The sequence below is a fragment of the Parasteatoda tepidariorum genome, chromosome 5, assembly GCF_982258835.1.
Source record: "Parasteatoda tepidariorum strain Cologne lab strain chromosome 5, Ptep-v5.0, whole genome shotgun sequence".
Lineage (NCBI taxonomy): Eukaryota > Metazoa > Arthropoda > Arachnida > Araneae > Theridiidae > Parasteatoda > Parasteatoda tepidariorum.
In genome coordinates, this window is record NC_141759.1 from 5,675,781 (window position 1) to 5,698,634 (window position 22,854).

A 22,854-nucleotide genomic window follows, 5' to 3' on the forward strand; every position below is an offset into this window, starting at 1 on the left:
AGTCTTATTTCACAATTAAAACCCCCGAAAACAAAGGGTATGTTTAATATGAGAGCTGTAAAAACCATATACAGAAAATTTGGAATTTAGTGACAAAAATTGCTAATGGATGGCATCAACAAGTAGTTCCAGTATTAAAATGCGAAAGGTGGGTGTCGTAACATACTCTTATTGCTTTACCACAAAACCGTAATATTGACTATGAAATCGTAAAAATGAATGCTTGCCTTATACTTATATGCATCACAAAATGGGTGTAGGCACAAGCGTGATGTCACAACGTAAACATATATCTATAAACATTTAACTTTACAGATAATACTATTTGATAATTCATTTTAAACAACAAACTCTTACATTTTAATTAACATCCACAAAAAGCATTAAATGGAATGTAAGGAAAACATTAAACAGACTCTAGTATAAAATTATGGTTACATCACAATGTAAATTTTGGGGAGATATGTTTCATTAATTTGCTAATATCATCTATTTAGAAAATAGAGCATGAAAATTGTAACAGATATTTTACAATTTATGATGGTCCTAAAAATAAGATTTGAAATATGACTATCAAAAGTTTTCACAAACAGTACCACATATGTGTAAAATAATTCTGGTAAACTAATAATATAACCATTTTTTTCTAATGATAGCAATAACGGACAAATTAGGACTGAAAAATGGAGACTTTAAATAAAGGAGAGATATTTACGTAAAATTTTCATCTGCTTGCAAACATTTACAATAAACAAAAAATACCGACCAGTAGCCGCAGAACATTTTTTCCCTCAGATTTCTGCAAAAATATTAAGTTACAAAATCTAACAAGTTATATTTCTGTCACTTATAAAAGTGCATAATAAATTTGTAATCAAAACTAAAAATTGTTGCAGACATCATTTCTGTAAGCAGCTTGGTTTAATACCAGTACATTTTTCTGTAAAATATAACTTTTTAATACAATTTCAGAGTGAAAGGGCAGTTTCAATTTTTTCTTTTTTTAAGTAAGTGAATAAACACTGAAAATAAAAAAATAATACACTTCAATTTTATACTAAAAGCAAGTAAAATGTTTAAAAAAATTTTTATTGGTAAAGTTTGGCATTTTTGAAGCTAAAATTATAATTTAATAAATTGAAAGAAAAATATTTTTTTCCCTTCAGAATAATGGCTCAGTAAAAATAAAATGGAATCAATATTGATTATTATTAATTCAATAACACATTTTCTTCAGCTTGGTTTAATACCAGTACATTTTTCTGTAAAATATAACTTTTTAATACAATTTCAGAGTGAAAGGGCAGTTTCAATTTTTTCTTTTTTTAAGTAAGTGAATAAACACTGAAAATAAAAAAATAATACACTTCAATTTTATACTAAAAGCAAGTAAAATGTTTAAAAAAATTTTTATTGGTAAAGTTTGGCATTTTTGAAGCTAAAATTATAATTTAATAAATTGAAAGAAAAATATTTTTTTCCCTTCAGAATAATGGCTCAGTAAAAATAAAATGGAATCAATATTGATTATTATTAATTCAATAACACATTTTCATTATATCGAAAAATTTTTTTTACAGAACTAAATCTCAAAACTTAAATACTCAATTAGCATATTTTTGAAACCTTTGGTATTGATTTTTCAAAACACTAAAAAACTGAACAAATAGGTTTTGTAAAAATTATGCAATAAATAAAATATATTACATATATGAATTGTATTTCTCTCTGTGATGTCACCATAACTTTAAACACTAGCATATTACAAACAGATATGTACAAATTTCAACAGCTCATACAATAAACTTTAAAAGTAGATTTAAATGAATAACAATTAAACTAAAATTAATTTGAAAATCATAAGGTATTGTTTTACTGCTGAAAACAATAGAATATATTTTACAATAACTTAACAGCACTATAAATTCTACAAATAAACACAAAAAAAAATTAAGACACAAAATTTCACACTTCAAATTTTTGGTCAGTTAAGCCGGAAATGTCGGCCACATTAAAAGTCTTCAACCAGATTACAAAAAGGCAAAATGTGAAAATAAAATGCAATCAACAAACGCAAAGTATTTTCAATTTCAACAGAAATTGTTGCAGAAACACATAAAATATATTTCAAATACAAATTTTATTAGGAGGGGAAAATTCTTTTTCCCATAATGAGCTTAAATGCCAAGTCTTTTAAGTGAAAAATAGGAACTGCTTTCTATCTCTTAAAAACAGAAAGCAAAAAATGTTATATTTTCTAACTATATATTTTAAAAATACAAACTTGCAAAACTTTGACTAAGTAAAACTTCATCTTAAGTTAAAAAGCTAGTTCAAATGCTGAAGTTCGTTTTTATATTTTAAATATTTAACTTGTGTAACCTTGACTGAGGTAAGTATTCTTTTTCATTGTTCTGGGTTTTGAAAAGAACTTCATAAATAAAATAAATAAAATCTTATCACAAGTATAACAACCCCGACGCGTTGATTAAAACTCATCAAATAACTGAAAGACAGCTCATTTCCACAATTAAGATAACATTTCAACATCTTTGTCATCGTCAAAATTATAAGGTTGAGCAGCATCAACAAGAACAAGTCTTTCTCCGGGAAACTGAAATATAAATAATGTTTTTAAACAACATTGTATGTAAACATATAAATGAAAAGAAGTATAAAGGAACAAAACAGGTTCAGCTTTAATTTAAAATTTCAATAATAATTTTTTTTTCAAACTAAATTTGTTATAACATTAAAAAACAGGAAACATAACAGTTACAGAAAATACTAGAGAAATTCTACAACTCAAAGAAATAGGAATAACTCAAATAGAAACAGGAATAACTCAAACAATATTTTCAGGGTATCTGCTACATTTTAGGTTTTCAAATCCAAGAATTTTTCATGACTTAACGAAGTTACTATTTTCTCTGACAAAAACACAACAATAAATTTAAAAAAGCATTATAATAACATTAGTTGAAATGATAGGTATAACCAAAACTGTTATACTCTGCATCTTCATATTTATAGATTTTAAATTTAAAAAACAGAGTAATGAAAGAGTTGAAGCAATAAAATAGCTGAAAAAAATACGAAAGCAAAAGTTTTTCTTCTTTTTTATTTCTTCAGAATTATATTCTTAAGATACTGATTTTTCTGTTCTCAATTCAAAATTTAAAAAAAAATTCACCAATGACTAGCTTGCTTCAGCTAGAATTTTAAATTGATAAAATAAAAAGAATAAATAAGTAAAAATTCTGAAATCACAAAAGTTTAAAAGATTATTTTAACTAGATCTAGAAATGATGTTTTTTCTTTCATTTTTTTGAAAGAACACTATAATTATTAAAGAACACGATAAAAAAATATATATTTTAATAAATATGACTGTGAGTGGGGATTTTATTACAAACTCAGATATTCGGAACACCATGAAATTGGGGGAGGCGTGAATTCCATTTTAAAATTTAGATTTTTAGGCAACCTAAAACCCATGACTTTCTATGATTTTTTTTAAAAAAAAAAAAGTTAAAATCATGACATTTCATGACTTTCTAGGTGTGCAGATACCCTGTATTTTATAATAATTAATTAATAAGAAAATTAATCACAGAATAACACAGTTAATATTTAACACAATTTAAAAAAATAAAAAACTGCATCACCAATTTCAAAATAAACAAGCACCCGGAAAAAATTTTTATAGTACAATCAGTTAAAATTCATAAATGCTAAATTTAGTAACACAACTTAAATTACTAAGCAGTAAAATTTATCGTTATAACTAAAAAGTAAGCAAAGAAGGAAGCCAAGGAGAAATAAGAAGTTAGTTTCATTCAGATAACATGCAATAAGCAACAGGTATGATCATGCTCCTACAAATGCAGAGGGTTACAGCCCAATTCTAATTGAATGTTTGCCATTCCATTCACCAAATAGCAAAACAAATGGAGAAAAAAAATCTACCTTATTTTAGAAGTCAGATTGCAACTCTGTGAGTATATCACCCTGGAAAAAGTTACAAAATACACTAAATAAAAATATTTTCAGTTTTGCAGATGAGAACAATAGGGGAGGTAAGTTTAGCTAATAAATGTAAAACAGTAATTGGACCAGCTTTTAAATAATCAAAAATGATGCACAACCTTCAAATGATCAGACTGCAGACTGTTGCTATAACTAAAAAACTACATAACTAAAGTAAGAAATTTTATAATTGTTTTGCAAACTCATAGCGCAAAAATTTTAAAATATAAACGTACTAATTAAAGAGAGCCAAAAGTTTTAAATATTTTCTAACTCTGATTAATTTTAAATTTAATTCTTTAACTAACTGATCAAAACAAATGGAGTTAAAAAGTTTATTAAATTGCAATGTAATTTTTAATCTTCTAAGATTCAAACTTTTAATAATGGCAGAAAATGTCATTTTCACTTAGAAATAAATAATTCATGAATGCAAACAAGTACATTTTTTCATTCTTTTTTTTTAAAAAAAAAAAAAAAAAAAATTCAAATGGTTAATGGTAATTGGATAACCTTAGTTAACTCTATTTTAGACATTTTTCATTAATATATGAATTTTAATTTTTAGCATTTTTTGTAGGGCTTTAGAATGTTTTAACAGAGTATCTTTTTAAGGAAGTACCCAGTCCCAGTACATGGTAAAAGTTTAATATATTACTCAGGCGGCTCTTAGTATCCAGCAAAGTTCAGATTTATTATATGATCAGTTATGGGTACTCGACTGGAGATTAAAACATTTATGCAAAACAATAAAAAAGAATGCATAATTTTCTATAAAACAAATACTTTACAATATATAGTTCCAAGGAACTTTATTGTTCGTCTATATAAACAAAAACATGTTTTTATTTTTAATTATTATTATTACTATTTTTTGAATTTTCTAAAACAAACTTAGGTTGACAGCTCTGATGTAGAATGATTAATTTGAAACTTAGCTAAAGAATGGAGACATTTGCCGATTGTTGATTCTATAATTTAACTTTCAATAGCAATTATTAATATAGCTTCTATTAGACACAAGATATTTTAAAAAATTGACAATATATTAAATAAAAAATGCTTATTTGTCAAGGTTTAGTTTTTGATCATCTGATAACTACAAACGTGTGCAATAAGTTCGACCTTAGTACAATATCTCTGAATTAAAAAGATGTAAGCGCAACAATCGCTGTGATCAACTTAAAATTACATTTTAGTTTACAACACAATAACTAAAAGACACAGAAACTTGAAATTACTAAGATGTGTAGAAAAAAGTACAGGGACTACGATGGAATAAAAAAAATTTACATTCAATTAATTGCTAATAATTCAGTTAACTAATAATTAATTCAATAATGTACTAACTTTTAAATTTACAGGGAAAAAAATACTACACTGGCTGCTCTACAGACTACAGGAATACAACTACAAAATTAAAACTTAGCAAGCTGAAAGGGCCTAATTTGTTTATGAGTTTACACAGAGGTTTTTTTTTTTTTTTAAATTCAATTTGTGTGAGAGTTATTACAATTTTAAATGCCATTAATGCTAATTCTTTTTTCTCTCTCTCTTTCCTTTAAGTTACATTTTATTTTGCCATGCAAATCCAATAAGGATTGGAAATTACAAAGGTGTGTAAAAAAAATTCACAAGAATTTTGATAAAATAAGATAAAATTATTATTTGATTATTAGTTTATGAAAAAAAATATGTCGGCTGATCTACCGCTCATTAAAAGAAATATCTCAGATTTAAAATTTCACATACTGATAAGAACAAATCTGAATTTAAAATGGTCCTAATGTATTGCAAATTTAAGTGCTTTTTAGCAATTTTTTTTAAATCTTTAACAGGGTGCGTAGCCAGATTTTTCAACAAAAAATAAGCACCTTTTAAGTACTTTTTAAGCACTCAAAATATATTTTTGTTCACTTTCCAAAAAAAAAAAAAAATCATAATTAGGATCTGTACAATAATAAAAAAATATTTCTATCGTTTAAAGTTCTTAATTTATAAACATAAAATAAATAAAAATTCAAAAACATTTTCGAAAACTTTAGATAATCATGATAAAATAACTAGTTTCTGATAAACATTGCAGAGAAAATTGTGAAAACCTTTGCGCTTTTGTAATTTAAAATGACAATCAATAAGGCAAAGAAAATATCTCTTTTTAAAAAGATAAAAAAATTAAGCTCTTTTTACAAACCCCGAATAAAATAAGCACCTTTAAGTACTTTTTAAAAAGGCTATGCATCCTGACTTTTGATGAAAATTATGAATTTTTATTTCAAATTAAATATGTACAAATTTAAAAATATTTTTGAAAAAATAAATGAATAAAAAAGTAACATCCTTTTCAAAAAGACAAAAGGAATATAATTCTGAAATATTTTCTTTTAGATAAAAATATAAGGGAAAGTGCTTGTCCAGTTCATTTCAATATAGCAAAACATTTGTATAAGAAAATATATATAATTAACCCCTTAACTGCCGCGGGCGTATATTTACCCTTTCCCGAAGTAAGATGCTTTGCATTGCGTTGCTATAACTAGAACTACACCCCCGCCTTCTGAATGCAGTAAAATTACTTTGAAAGTGTTCGCCAATGTTTGTCATTGAAAGTGTTTGCAATGAATGTATTACAAATTTCGGGGGAATGGGAAAGGGATGTATTTGAAAAGTTATATCATAATATTTATTGCTTGTGTGTTTCTATTTGAGTAAGATCGGGTTTATTCTTTTTTCGCTTTCGTTTCCCGGGTATATTCGTCGAGAATCCCTCTATCAGTGCAATGAATGTGATGTTGGTTTATGTGTCCAACCAGGTTTCAGGATTTATCATACAACAGCTAAGTTTTAACATCTTTTATATTGTATTTTTATTCTTTAATTTAAGTTTTGTATTTTCTCTTTTTCCTTTTTTTTCTCTTGTGAAAGTAAACTGTTTTTAAATTGCAACGCGTGCATCTTTTTTCTCACACCAAAACACCGCATAACAAAGTGGACTTGAGAGAAAAACGGTGGCACTGGGGAGTGAATCACGTACATTTTACTCAGCAGGTAAGGGGTTAAATGTTGCAATATAAGCCAAAATAAACATAATAGCTTAAAATTGTGTCCTGTGATCTAGAAACTTTTCTACATGATTAATGTTATGCAAGCAGCCATGTGATGACTTTAATTCTTTTGTTAAGTAGATCTTATTAAATCATGATTCTTTCTTCATTTATCTAGTAATTTTAAGTCTAAAAAAAGATTTTCCTTAAAATAAATTACCTGTGGGAGGGGGGAATAGCAAAACAGACTAAAAAGGGTGAAAATGAATTTCAGGGATAAATGGAGACTCATTTGAGAGTCCTGTATCTATATAAGTCTATGTGTTTTATCAACACTCTTTTATTTTTAAATGCTACTCGATAAAAATATATCTTAATATATCAACAAATTAGATAAAAATCTATAGGTACCTGAATTAACATTTTTCGTAAATTTGCCGTACAAATGAAAAGAAAAATTTTGAGCAAATCGAAGAAAATCGGTGATTTTCATCTAATTGTGGAAAATAATATAGAGGCATACACATCACCAGATAAAGCTTAATGAAAAATAGCTAAGTGCATAAGTATGTGCATAGAAATAAAACTGCAATGTGAAATGCAGATGCTTAGAAAAAGCATACTACACCATTTCATGCACCTCAGCTACAAAGCCAAACTGCATGCAAACTTAAAATTCAAAATGATCCTGAATTAATATATGAGTAAGATTTAACACAGGGTCTAATTTTTTAAATTATATTAAGTAATAAATACACTTCGTCCAATAAGGGTGTTTCCAGGGAAAATAAATATGCAGTAATTAATTCAGTTATACTACAATAACGATATTAATCGATAAAATAGATTTAGTTCCCTTTCTGATGTTGCACTCTACCATCTTTAGATAAACCATGTTTTTTTCTTTTAATGCTTCAAAAAAAAAAATATAATATGTACAATAAAGTGTTTCAATTAGAAAAAAAAACTTTTTATGTACCCAACAACAAAAAAGAAAGATTATGATTTTAAAAAATTTTAACTTGTAAAATTTATTCTCCACCTGACAAAAAATTTACATTAAAAATTATGAAAAATGACAACATAAATGACTTAAATTCTGTTTTATAATCATAAACTACTGTGTATTTAATTAAATTAATGTGAATAACAAAACTATGTTTGAAATTTATAAAACGGAAAACTTACTTGCGATTTCTGAAAATAAAAAAAAAGACCTTTATAAATTCTATTGATGAAATTAAACAAGTTGTAAACTGTTTGAAAATAAAATAAATTCTAAATTAGCAGCTGACAATACAAAACATTATTTGCAATATGCAAATAATGCATCTGAAGATCTATTGAATGATCTATTTTTATAAAAGATCTAAGAATGATCTATTTTTATAAAATACACTACTCATTAACAAATGACATAAAGTGTTCCCCAGAAAGTAAAATAAATTTAATTTTAACACTTTAGAAAAATTAATATTCATTTATCGTTTTTAAATATGTCAATTTTTATGTTTATAATGTAAAATATTGCATAAAAATACACGATGAAAAAATTGACCAATAGGCTGCTGTTAATAGCCAGTTAAATAAAGATTTTATTCATTAAGCTTTTGTTTTATAACCATCACTGTATCTATTGCTTAGTGCGTATGTCATATGCTAGGAAATACTTACTAAAAGAAATAAAAGAATGAGAAACAACTTTTGTTCAACTAAGAAAACATAAGTTTTACTACTGATTTGATTAACTTTTAAAACTTTAAATAAATGTGTAAAATAAATCTTACCCTTTTATAACGGAAATATGGTAACTTAACACCACCAAAAAGGCCTCTAACTCTGTGGTAGACACGGGACCTGAGGGAGAAAAAAAGTCTTAATAAATACCACTTCAAAATAACTTTTCATTAATGAAATAGTAAAATACATTACACTATACAAGAAGCTTAAAAGTACAATCAAAGTTAAGTAAATAAAAAATATCCAGTAAAACTTATGTAGATTACAACAATTTTCTTTCAGACATGCGATTGCTGGAAAAAGAATTATCTGAAATTTTTAAAACAGTTTATGTTTCATTTTCAAATTAAACACAAAAATAAAATTTAATTGGAGAAAGAAAAAAAGTTTTATGTCTAATAAAAGGAGTTACTTAAATTCATGTATAGAGATTCCCCTATTGTAATAAAAAATATTATATTAAATATATCTAAGTTGCTTAAAAAAAAATATTGCTATCACTCATGAACATGAACTCAATTAGGAGAAAAGGGGTTTTGCTGGTAAGGAGCAATAAATGTCAGGTCAAAAGAATTTGCCAAAGTTATTTTGAGAAAATTTAGTCGCAAAAATTTTTAATTCACACAAGTCTCTGAATCAACAACCTTTAACGCAGAATTCTGTGAAATATCGGCTTGTTCTTTTCAATAGAACTTGCAATTTTCTAAATGATTTATTATTTTCTACATTGATGGAATTATCTACTTAAAAGTTTATATTTTATATGCTTCATTGTAAAAAGAAAAGAAATGATCATATTATTAACAATAATTTTTTTTTTTTTTTAAAAAGTTACAAGTTGTGAATAAGACAAAATTTTAATTATTATTAATTGTAATTCAAGTACTTTTGATTTAAAAAATAATAAACAGACTACTTGAATTCTTAATATTTCTTTTGATATGCATTCACATTACATTTAATATCAACTTTAAAAGATTTTCTCAATTTAAGAATTATTATTTCTGCATGAAATTTATTTTAATCATACACAATCAAATTTCTAATTTATATATTTGCTTGCACCAAAAATGCTATTAAAAATTTATATGTTTATTCATGATAGAAAAAAGGAAATGTTTATGAGACATTTAAATCAAATTTTTAATATTACTTATAATTCTTTTTACTCTTCCTTTAAAACAAAGAATGGAATTGTTTATAATATCAAATTATAATAGCATAAAACAATTTTAAATGTGATCAGCTTTACAAAATTCCTCTAAGCAATACTACATTTTGTTGTAACTAAGTAATATTTATTAATTGAAGAATACAAAATTATTTTTCAAATGTCTTGAAAACTATGTTAATACAGTGAAAACTGTATACTTTAAAAACTATTGAAAATTGCAACAAATTTCAATAAATCTAAACACAATAAAAAAAATTTTAGGTTCTTTGTACATAGAGAATCTTAATTAGTTTCAGAAATTAAGGTGGGAAAGCAAACAAGTTTCGAAAACTCAAAACAAGAACCACTAAAACAAACTGAGTAATATTTGTTTGCTTGTTTAATTGTTGTTACATTTAACTAGGAGGACACATGAGAGAAATTTTTCTCAACACATCCTGTTTTTCCTCCATTGGTATTTTAAAATTTAGAGAAAAGTGAGTTTAAGCAAACCTAGAGTAAACCATGAAGTTTTTTAGCATTGAAAAAATTTAGTCAATATTAAAGCAAATCATGGCAGGATTATTTAAAATTAATCCATTGCAATAAATTGTTTCCATTTTCATATTTTGAAAGCATTTTTTTCCAAGTTGACCTAAACTTTAAATATTACCAATGGAGGTTAAACAGAAAGTTTTTCCCTGAAGAGGTTATGGGGCTAGGTTACCAGCAATGACAATCGTCATCTATCTAAAGGTACCGCCTGATAGGGTTGAGTTAACATATCTTATACACTAGTGAATTGGAATTGAAGAATTGCAGCGGTAGGAACGCTGCAATACTCTCCCACCAGAATTTTATCTGAGATGTCACTAGTTGATTCATTGCTGTTTTGTGAGATGCCAGGAGAGATGTATTAAGATAACTGGTTTTTGAGTGCTGGTGATGAAAGCTGTATTAAGATCACGGTTGTGTCTGTGGTCTCTCCTATGTAGCTATTAGCAGTAGAGTGTGTACAGGCACCCGTTGTGTGAGATTGAGAGTGAGGAGGGCAATGTCTCAGTCACAATTAGCAAGTCAACTGTTCACAAAGTTCCATCCATCAAAGTATGTGAGCTCACACCGAAGTGGGCGTTTCTGTTGAGGTAGTCGTGTTCAGATTACATTCGAAAATTACCAATGTGGAGATAGGTTACCGACAATGTAAATGCTTATTTATCTAAGTTAACATGGTCGAGTTAACATGTCTTATACACTAGTGAATCGAAATTGAAGAATTGTAGTGGTAGCTATGTGGCAAGATTAATGCATTTTAATGTCAAGCAAATGATTAAATGATCAATGTTTAAAAAAGGTTTAATTGTTAATTACTTCTGAAGATGGAATTAAGAATCAAGATGGTTCTAATGAGTAAGTAGTAATTATGGAAATACAATATGACTAACCTCCTTTCTGGTTTCACAACAAAAAAGACGACAACCATCAACACCAGAATGGCAAATAACACACCAACTGTTATCTCTGCAACATGACTAGATTGTGGAATAGGTTCTTGGTATGGATAATTAGGACTGGGATTAATCATTTTAGAGGGATCTCCACCTTTATTATCAGGTTCATCTCTATAAGAAGGTAAGAAATCAGATTACGCAAATTGAACATAACTTTTAACAAAAATAAAAGTTAACCCTACTAAGACAAATATATAACTATTTCGAATTAATTTGTTGATTTACTTTTTCCAAAAAAATTTCATATGTAAATAAAAGTTAAAATCAATCATTCATCAAAAAACTTTAAGTAAAAATCTTAATTAAAAAATATTAAGAGTAAAAAGAAACCATTGAACATTTCAGAATGTAATTAAAAAGAAAATTAATCTGTAATAAATAAAACAAATGAAAGAAAACCAAAATATTACTTTTCAAATTTAGGACAGGCAGCATCTGTTTGCCATTCAAAAATATAATCACAATTACCAGATTCATACAAGAAAGTGGGATTACCCTGTAAATAAATATTTAAAATTAAAAGATATATATAAAAGAAAAATACAGAAGCAAAAATAAGAAAATTCAAAAGAAATAAGAAAACTAAAGTATAGAAATTTCATGGCTGCCAACATCTAATTATCAAAAAAAAAAAATGCAGAAGATACAGAAAAAAAAAAGAAGATTTCGATTCCATGATAACAAATTCGTAAAAAAAAGCAGATTTCAATTATCCAAAAATCAACTATAATATAATGAACATAAAAAAAAGAATTAACTCACCTTTCTTTAAAGCAAGAAAAGAAAGATTTTTTTACTAGCTACTTGATGGCACAATTATGTTCATTCATTAATTCTTCATTACATGGAAACTTATAATATTTTAAGTCTCATGAAAACAGTATTTAGTTTAATTTCAACATAACATTTAATATATAGTATGCAATATTATATATGAACTTATTAGAATTAATTTTGCAAAGATGCTTTAGTAACACGTTTTGCATTTATCAAAAATTCTTTTAAAAAGTATCTTTCACAGCAATAGCTATTTCTTCAGACTTAATTATTAATGATTTTTCTAGTGACTTATCAGACATGGATGAGCGGAACTGGGTCCTGATTTTTTTTTAACCACACATTTACTCTTTTGAGGTCTTGTGTTGTAAATAACAGAAACGAGCAAAATATCTTATTAATATTTGAAGATAAAAAAAAATTTCTCTTTTTACAATAGGGGTGCACAACCTTTTTGAGTGAAGGGCCACTTGCACAGCAGGTAGATTAATGAAGGGCCGCAAGCATATTTAATCATGTTAGCGAAAAAACTTTTTAAATTTTTCACAATAATTAATTTATCAAATATATATTGATATAAATAAATATTAGGGGGGATATAAATTCTAACCAAAAAGAAGCATACAGAATGAAAGTGCAAAAAATATAGGGATTTTAGAGTAATATAAATTTGAATTAATTATTTTAATTTAAGAAAATTTATATTGTTTAAACAAAAAACAAACTAAAAGTATTTTTTTTGTTTGCGTTCAGAAGTTCCCGAGGGCCACACATCGACAGTCGATGGGCCGCATTTGGCCCGCGGGCTGCAGGCTGTGCACCCCTATCTTACAAAATCATTTTTATTTGCCACTTAACCAGTTTTTCTTCTTTTGTTGAAATAATAAATTTTTCTTTTCTCTAAGAACTAAATTCCAGATAGTAAAATATATCAATTATTGCCTGTCAAAAGAGAAATTCATAACTAAAAAAGAATTTTATGCACCTAAAATAGAAGATGACAAAGGCATCCAATAATAATTCATTTTGCACATCATTCAAACCTTTTTGTTCACCATTTTTGACACTGATCATTACATTAGATGTGGGAGGTTCTCATGATCTTCCTCTCCATGTAATGCAAATGCAGGTTAGTTCCATACAAAAAATCCTAAATGAAGGCAAATTTCTCCCAATACTTGATCCAGGAGTTCTCTTGTCTTTATGATTAGTTTCAAAATTACAAGGTAACATAGTTGAACATTAGTAGTCATAAACCCAAAAATTGGGTCGCCTGTTCAATGACGGTTATAAAATACAAAATAAAATTCTTTGATTCATTAGAATCGGGAAATATCTTTTTAAAAAGTTCAAAGCATGATTGGCTGCACAGATTGGTAAATTATGCTCTACTAAAAATGCTGCAAAGAGACATCCAGCATTTGTTTATTTTTTAATGGCTTCCTCATTAATACTCATTTAAAAAAAGAAACTATATTCTTTCTTGAATCAAAACATTCTTTGTACTTCTAGGGTTTTGTTGATTTTAATGTGTCTGACTATATAAGTCTTACCACCATGTGCGATGCTGAAGTCATTTTTGCACATGTTGCAATGTATATCATATACTTCAAGATTGCATCTTGAAATAAATTGAAATTCAAGAGAATAAGTTTACTTAAATGCTTGTTTGTATTGTTTTTGGTCAGCCATAATAATGGTAAAAGCCGACGAGATAAATCGAATGAGCAATTAAATATTTTCACGGCAAATCCACTGCTATTTCTGTTTTACACGCGCAACATTCTTTTAATGTTTGCTTTGGTGCCGGCAAACTGGAAGTCATGTGAAAATAGGAAGCGCTATCGCAGAAGCTAAATTCCTTCCTTCATGGGTGAAATTTTCACCATCCAATTAAGCAACTTTAAAAAATAAAGAAATTGAGCAAATAAATAAAAGTTATTCCAACTAAAAAAAATATTACTGGTACAATTTCAATTCAATATAAAAACTGAATTAATTATGTAAAAAAGACAGTCATGTTTTGCAATAAACTAATTGCTTGGTAAAAGACTGTTAGCTTCTGGTGCGAGTTAAAAAACTTTGCTTACACGCTAGGTGTCAAAAGCACCTAAAAAATCATAGCAAAAAATCAGTTATGAACCAGGGGACACCAAATTATTCCATTACAAAAAAAAAAAAAAAAAATGTGTAGACAAAATTATAAGTAAAAATTTTTTTCTTTCTTCATTAGTAGCTCCAAAAAAAAAAAAAAAATAAGCATTACGAGCATTATATTACATCCTTGCATCTGCATAAGTGCATTCATAAATGCATAAAAAACTAAATAACATACTTGTCCAGCATATGAAGAACACTGCATATTGATGATTGTAGTCACATTTTTTAAATGATTCTTTCCACATGGTCTTGTATGAGATGTGAATTGAAGATGCAATTCATTGCCTACGAGTGTACAAACAATATTATTTAAATGCGCAAAAATATTAAGTTTACTCAAAAAATTCAAATTTTATACAAGTACTTGAAAGATAGATATATAAACACACTACAATAACTATCATGGAGGCTTGAGCACAAATTGTCCCCACAGAAAATTCTCTGACTGCTTTTGTCATATTTCCCAGATTTAAGTAACCGGTGGCATGCATTTATTTTAACTGAATTTTTAGTCATGGCTATTCAAATAGACAAAATGTATAACAAAATACTTATACTTGCTTTTAAAGTTGAAGATAAAATTTTTTAGTTAATGCCAATTCATTTATTTTTTTTGAAAAAAAGAAGGAAAAAATGGATATCTCGTTTTCAGGGACTTTTTAGGTATTTTAATTAAATTCCTTGAAAATTCCAGATCTTAAAATCTCTGTCTTTTCCCCGTTCTGTGGACACCTGTAAACAATATTCCAGACACTGATTATACTTTGATGCAAGTCACTGTTTCGAGTACTTTTTGCTTGTTAGAGTACTCAGAATTTTGATTTTTTTTAATAGTAAGTTTTTAAAAAGGTCAATTTTATAAATTGTCCTCATAAAATAATATTTATTTTAAAAAATTATTTTATTAAAATGTACATGAATATTCCATTTAGTTTGGAAATAATGAAAAAAAAATTCTGTAACTCTAATCAACAATATAATTCATGACTTTTTTTTTTTTGCCTTTCTGATTGCTTTTTCTTTTTGTGAGTTTCTCAGCATTTTGTGAAAAATGTAACAATAGAAAAAGGCCACATGTAAAACATACTCTATTATAGGGATGTAACGAATTGTGATTTGTTCGAATACCAAACATAGGTATTATTGAAAAATAATCAACATCATACCTGCCAACTCTTCCGGATTTTCCGGAAGATTTTATTTTCATATTTAAAGTGGTAGCAATACTCAAGTTATTCCAATTAACTTTTTGAATTATAATGATAATTATAAATGAGTCTGACCACCACTACATATAAATAATTACAATAGATATATAAGAGCATAAGAATCCTTGCGCAAGCAAATTTCAACGGGATCAAAATATAAATCTATTGTTAAATCAGATTGATTTTCGTTTATTGTTTTACAAAAACTCTGAAAATCCATTCTTGGAAGGAGTGAAAGTTGGCAGGTATGCAACATGTAGCTGTATTATTGGTATGGGGTAAAGGAGAAAAATCTTTAATAGAAATATTTAAGACAAAAAAGCAATTAGAAATATTAAAGATACAAAAAACAAAACAAATTCTAAGAATAATATTTTCCAAAAGAAAAAAAAATATCCAGAAAACATTATACAATTTTGAAAATTAATTTTCAAGAAAAATTGAAGACTAAAGTCTAGTAGAAACGTTCATAAAAACGTTTGAAAAAGAAAAATCTAGATAGGATAATCCATATATATATAGTCCTTCAATTTTTAAGCAAGAGATTTAATGATAAATTCAAAATTTAGATTTCTCTCATTGCCGAATTTTCACAAAAAAGTGAACATAAAATAGTAATGTTCATCAAAAACGCTCTTTAAAAATGCTGTTATAATAAAAATGCTGATAAAAAGGAAAACTAATAATAAAAAAACCAAAAGAAAAACAGAAAAAAATATTTTTCTTAGTTCTGAAATGTAACTTTAAATTTAAGAATCCCAGTTTTCTATGCTACTAGTTATTTATCATTCTGCAGAAGAAGAAAAAAAGTGTCAATAAAACAATTAAGTTTATTAGAAACGCTCTTTAACATGCTTTGCTTTAGTTAAAATAAAAGCAAAAATGAAACAAAAAATAAGTTCTCAATCATTACAACATTAAGTGTAGAAAAAATGAAGAAATTGACTTGCCTAAATATAACTAAAAAAAAAAAAAAAAATGAGCATTACAAAACTTAGGGTTCAGTATAAAGTATTCTTATATCAATTCATCAAATTTCGCTCTTTTATGTGTCCTTCCAAACATAAATTAACAAGTTTTAAAACTTGACAAATATGTCTAAAAACTATTTCTAATTTATAGTAAAAAATACGATTCCAGATTTATTATTTTTCAAATATATTGAAACTCCCCCCCCCCCAAAAAAAATCTATTGAAATTTTTTCCCCCCAAATAATGCTTTGCCAAATATTTGGCAGAAGGGCCAAATAATAAATGAAAGAACGAATATTCTTTACATACATATTAATGAATGTTCTTTATTACAGAGGCTTCATTTTTTTAAAAAAATACTATGGAACCATATATGATCCAGCCTCGATTAGCGAAACCTTGACACTCAATTTTAATTGGTTAAGCAATTAAAAGTTTTAAAATTATGTTTCATATCAAACAATGGAATTCACTGATAATAGCAAAGCAACTGAGAATGAATTAAATAAACTGATAGTTCGTGGGGGGGAAAAATTATCAGAGACTTTTTTTATTCTTGAAGTGGGTTATTTTATTTTGAATTGAAAAGTTTCATGAGAAAAACTAATACAATTTTTTATAAATTCATATCCTTTTTGTAATTTATTCAATTGTAGGGTTCTTTTTAAAAAAATTTTTGCTTCTTATGGTCATTTTACTCAAATAATTATAAAATAATGAATTTTTGATTGATATAAATATAATTACAAGCTCTAAAAAAAAGCCAGGTTATAGTGAAAAATAATCTCTCTCTCTTTTTGGGAACTACTGCTCTACTATGTCAAAATAATAATAACAACTAATTATGCACAAAATTAATATCAAAAATTATTATGCAAAGCAAAACTTGAATTCCAACTTGTCTATATAATATTTTTGAAAAAAGATGCTTAAAAAAATTGCTTATTAATAAACAGCAAAAACAATTTAATACCTCTAATTATAAAAGTTCTGCTGTCAATGCTTCCAATATCCCTATGGAAATCTGATCCATGCTTTGTTTGACAAATAGCAGCATTTGCGCATGGGTTGTCAGAATATGTAGAATTTTGGTAGACACCACTCAAATTAATTATATAAACATACTGATCTGTATTTGATGTACCGTTTGTCGAAAATTTTCTAAAAAATAAAGAAATTAAAAGAATAAAAACCAATGAATAGGCATGCTTAACTCTAATGTTACTGAATTATTAAATGTTTAAAAACCAATTCTCATATGCAGTTATCTATAAACAATATAAACTTTAAAATTTGACTTAAAATTCTTACATATGAAATTGATATATAAATTTTTTATAATGAATTACGACTTTTTAACATTTACAATAAAAAAGTAACATAAGTTATTTTCACTTAAAAAAAAAATTGTGCATTGTAATTGGGCAACCAGTTTGTTACATTGGGTATTAGTTAAGATCCGGACTAATTTTAATATTTAATCATACAATTGCAGGGATGATTGTGACACGAAGTAAATAATCCTGAAAACTCAAAACAAGATATCAATTTATAATTAAATTACCTATCAATAAAGAATATCTTACTTCCATAGTAACTAATCTAAGAAAAAAATGTAATTCTTACAGGAATCACGATATTGTATTTTGAGAGTGTGAAAATAAAAAACGCAATATTGGGTTTTAAAATCGTGTGAATCTGAATCGCGACATTGGTTATTTGAATCACGATACATGACTTTCAGATCCTGCGAATAGGAATAGGGACATTAGATTTTGAATTCGAGTAAATACAATTTGCAATATTGGTTTCTAAAATGCGAAAATACAAATTGCGATATAGGATTTTTAAATCAGATAAATACAAAAATTGATGTTTGATATTGAAATCGTGTGAATATGATTCGTGATATTAGCGGATTCCAGCACAGTTTCAAATGTTAAAAACAATAAAATCTGATTAAAAAATTAAAATCACAGAAGAGTCATGTGGATGAAAGCATCTCGTTAACACAATTTAGTGAAGGTTTAAAAATTTGCATTTAGATTGCAGTGAAAATTTCGTCGGATTATAAGTTTGAATTGCGAACTTACGCAAATCAATGATCTTTGAGATAGGCGGAATTCCGCAAAAAATCACATGCCTTGCTCTTTTAATTTATAGAAAGATGATACACAAAATCCGGAACTCTGGGGTACATTCAGAATACAATCACCCCTACAATTGTGGTGCTCAAAATTAAAACAGTAGATAGAAAACATAAATGTGGTTGATTGGCGACCCAATGAACGATACTCTACTGTATAGATATAGTATTGTATTACATTTTCTCACATGTTCTGCAGATTTTATAAATATACATACACAATCAATTTTCAAAATGTTCTTACACTTTAAATTATTTTTTAAGCTGGAAAAACAAATTATTAAAGCAGAATGTAATTTAAGGTAACTTTATCTCTTTGATATTGCTAGAAATGATTATTATCATCAATATTGATTTATAACTGAGTGTTGCATGAAATAATAAAAAAATAAATTATCAGAAATAAACTTCTTTAATAAGATTTAAGGTAATAGTGAATACTTTTATTTTCATACAATTTTTATAAAACTAGATGAAAAAATTGCAATTTGCCGATTTTCATTAAACTAAATAAAGAGCACAAATTTTTGCTTAACCAGAATTAAACAAATATACTAAGTGCAATAATAGTATACACTTTATTATGCTCACAAACAGCTCTAAAAAAATCAACTGATAACACTTCAATAATATATTGAAATAATACATCTTATAGAACAGTTTGAATATTACAGCTTAAAGAACATATTTATGAATTAAAAATTCAAAAACTATATTTCCTAATTGTTTATTCATTAATCATGATACAGCAGGCATAAGAGTTAATGAACTATACTTATTAAATAGATTTATAGTAAAAAAAACTTTCAATCATATAAAGCAAAAATTAACAAAAATTTAATTATAGATTGTCTTTTCTGTAGGAATACATAATTAACGAGCAATTTGACTGCATGCACAAACATAAATACTAAATAAACAAAACAATTTCTATATACTAAATAGTTTAGTAGAATCATAAATATATAAAAAAATAGAAAGGTACTGACTGGTTCAATATACTTTTGATGTCCAGAATAAATCCAAATCTGGCATCACGAAGAATACCATTTTCTTCCAAGATCACTTGCTCTCTAAACAGAACAAAAAATATTTACTCAAAAATAAAAACAACTATTTGAGAAACTAATTCTTTTCTGGTATAAAATGAAAAGTACAAAATATCAAAAGTTACTAAAATGAATGCTAAGGTCCTTGCTATTAGTTCTATCTATCTAGGTTTTTTTCTATTACTTTCCTATGTCAAATTTAAGGCAGTTTTTCAAAGACTATCCTCAGCCCAAATAACTGTTTTGAATGAAGAAGATGCTATTTTTATAGATGTTGTGGACTTTGAAAAATTATTCATGACTATTAGATTAAGTTTTGTTTATTTTTAACAGCATCCTCAATGATAATTCAGAAAAGGTATAGACGGAAAGGAAAATACTCTCTTGAAGTCTCACTGATTTGTTATATTACACAATTGGTAAAAAAATATGGTCAAAAACCAATTACAATCAAGGTTTCTGCCAATCTGAATTGGCAATAATTCAAATTAGTTTGGATTCTCAAAAATTATACACATTCCATTGGGTATAAACAATAGGTGATAACATCTCGAGTAACATCGCCATTAATAGTTTAAAAAATTATACGTTATAGTACATAAACAAATATATATATATATATATGTCACTGCGAAAGACCGAAATCGGTGGTTGTTGACTTTTACCGGTGAATGTCGACAAACACCAAATACGTCGGTGAAAGATCGAATATTTCATTACATTCTTGTACAGTCAGACCCTCACCGGTGTATGTCGACAATCACAGATATGCTTTGGTGATTGTCCGAAATATTTATTACATTCGATTTGATATGAATTTATTCGTGGATATTATTACATTCGATTTGATATGAATTTATTCGTGGATATAATTACATTTATTCTATATTTTAACCCTACATTGATTTTTTTTAAGGTCAAGTGCCATTGCCCGGTATATATTTGCCCGATACTCCAAACACTGATGTTTCTTCTAATCTATCGTCAGTAAGTATTAAAATACAGAATAAATATAAATATATTAAATAAATATAATAATATTAATGAATAAATTAATATAAAATTGGATATAACAAATATTTCGGACATTCACCAAAGCGACTATGTGATTGCTGACATTCACCGGTGATAGTCAGAAATAAGGGTATTTAGCAAATATTTCGGACATACACCAACCGACTACGTAAATGTTGACATACACCGGTGAATGTCGACATTCTCAAGATTTCGGTGTTTCATCGTAACACATATATACATCTATATATAATAAACAAAGCAGGAGAAACATGGAAATAATGTGATTGTCGGAGGAAACATATTTATGCAATTAAAATAAATATAAATTATTTTCGTAGAAAACTTTCAGAAATAAAATTTTTAAACTTACGCTTTATCAGCACAAGCTAAACTAGATTCCCAGAGAAAGTTGTAGTAACATTCATTATCTGGACCATTTGACATTTTTGGTTTTCCTAAGCGATTTCCACAGCGCATAAAAATTCTGGAAGTCGGTGTCATTTCAGTTGATGAGGAAATTTTAGAGCATGCTCTACTGTCTCCTGACTTGAAAGTGAGCAGTAAGTCAGTGGAATCTAGATTAAGAAAATTTCTATTACAAAGACCATTATATTTGTCATAAAACTACTTATGTGCAATTTAATGGATTTTGCCAAGAGATATAATTATATCAGTGTTTTCACTAAAGCGCGAGAATCTGGCTTATTTTTTTCCTTTCTTGCATTAAAAAATTATCAACGCGAGAAGATCGCACACTCTATTAATCAATTTCAAAAAATTCGTCTTCTGCCATTTTGAATAAAATCAGTTTCACTTTTCTTCCTTGATCTTTCATTATTTTCAACATCTGTCCCTGTTATCTAGCTTCCCTATTTACCAGTATTGTTCAAAACTGGTGGGAACAGCAGAACACAATGCCCCCCCCCCCGAATGACAGAACACCTTTCAGAACACATCATTCTTGGAAGGTGAGATTTCTTCATGTAAGACGTATACATTTTTTTTTAATGCCACAAATTTACTTAGCGATTCCGAATTGTTCAGCATCTGTTCCAAGGTCATTTAGCACTCAAAACCGAATTAGGACAAAATATCTTATACAAATGACTGATAAACATTTGAGCAACCTAATGAGAATAGCTGATGAAGAAGTAGATATAGAACGTTTTCCATATGATGATGCAGCAAAAATATTCAATGCTTTAAAAATTAGAAGATGTTAAAAATGTATTATAATTAAAGAAATATATTTTTTCCAAGTCTATTCGCGTTTTTTTAATTTTTAGAAATCTCACTTCACTTTTTGAGATCTCACCCTGTTTCTGAGAAAGGGTGAGAAATTCTCTCTCATTTTTTTTTTCTGTAAAGAAAACACTGTATATAAAGTGCAAGTTCTGATAATTGTATATTGTTTAGTGAAGCCAAGATTGGAACATATAATTAAAGAATTTGTTTAAGTCATTAATTGCACTCATCATTAATTCATCACTTGATACTCTATTTTTCAGATCAGAAAATTTCTTAAATTTTGCTTATAATATATTTTCTTTTGCTTGCAGTTACATATTTTCTTTTTGTTCTGACGTTTTTTGGAGCTTAGCATTTAACGTATGGGTCCTTATAAAAGTGATAAAATTTTTAAGTAATGCCATACATTTGTAACCTTTTCTTTAGTAGCACTTTGACTCCTGCTATTGAGGGTATCAAGGCCTATAATTGATCTTTCAGATGTCACAATTCTTATACCACCAGAAAAACCTCACGAAACTGATGCTTTTCACATACGCTTTGGAAAAAAAAAAAAAAAAAAGATCATTTCAGATAAGATTCTGATCATCTTTCAATTCAAAAACTGGGCCCCAAAAATAATCAATGGATTCTAGAAATTTTCAGAGTACTTCCATTCGTCTAGTGTGTCACTGTAATTCTAGTATGTCATTGTTGTTTAATTCCACTCCTCTGCTGCAACTTCATCACCAAAAGCATTAATTATAATTTAAAGCAACATATTTGTAAACTATCTTATTATAAGAAATGTAGATTTTTTA

The 22,854-nt window shown here is 27.0% G+C and overlaps 1 protein-coding gene across 2 annotated transcripts in view; it reads right to left on the reverse strand.

Moving 5' to 3' along the window:
- Positions 1–912: 912 nt before the first annotated feature.
- The window catches only part of Lerp (lysosomal enzyme receptor protein), a 47,726-nt gene continuing 25,784 nt past the window's right edge, over positions 913–22,854 (reverse strand). The window contains exons 9-17 of one of the 2 annotated variants that reach the window (XM_043052778.3): positions 21,177–21,381; positions 19,730–19,813; positions 17,568–17,755; positions 14,590–14,699; positions 11,888–11,973; positions 11,412–11,588; positions 8,861–8,930; positions 3,970–4,011; positions 1,994–2,614 (exon numbers count right to left, since the gene is read on the reverse strand). In XM_043052778.3, the coding sequence (XP_042908712.2) occupies positions 3,976–4,011; positions 8,861–8,930; positions 11,412–11,588; positions 11,888–11,973; positions 14,590–14,699; positions 17,568–17,755; positions 19,730–19,813; positions 21,177–21,381 (956 nt within the window). In that variant the 3' untranslated portion in view covers positions 1,994–2,614; positions 3,970–3,975. Of the gene's footprint in view, positions 2,615–3,969; positions 4,012–8,860; positions 8,931–11,411; positions 11,589–11,887; positions 11,974–14,589; positions 14,700–17,567; positions 17,756–19,729; positions 19,814–21,176; positions 21,382–22,854 lie in introns of both variants that reach the window. The other variant, XM_043052776.3, reaches the window with a different exon arrangement.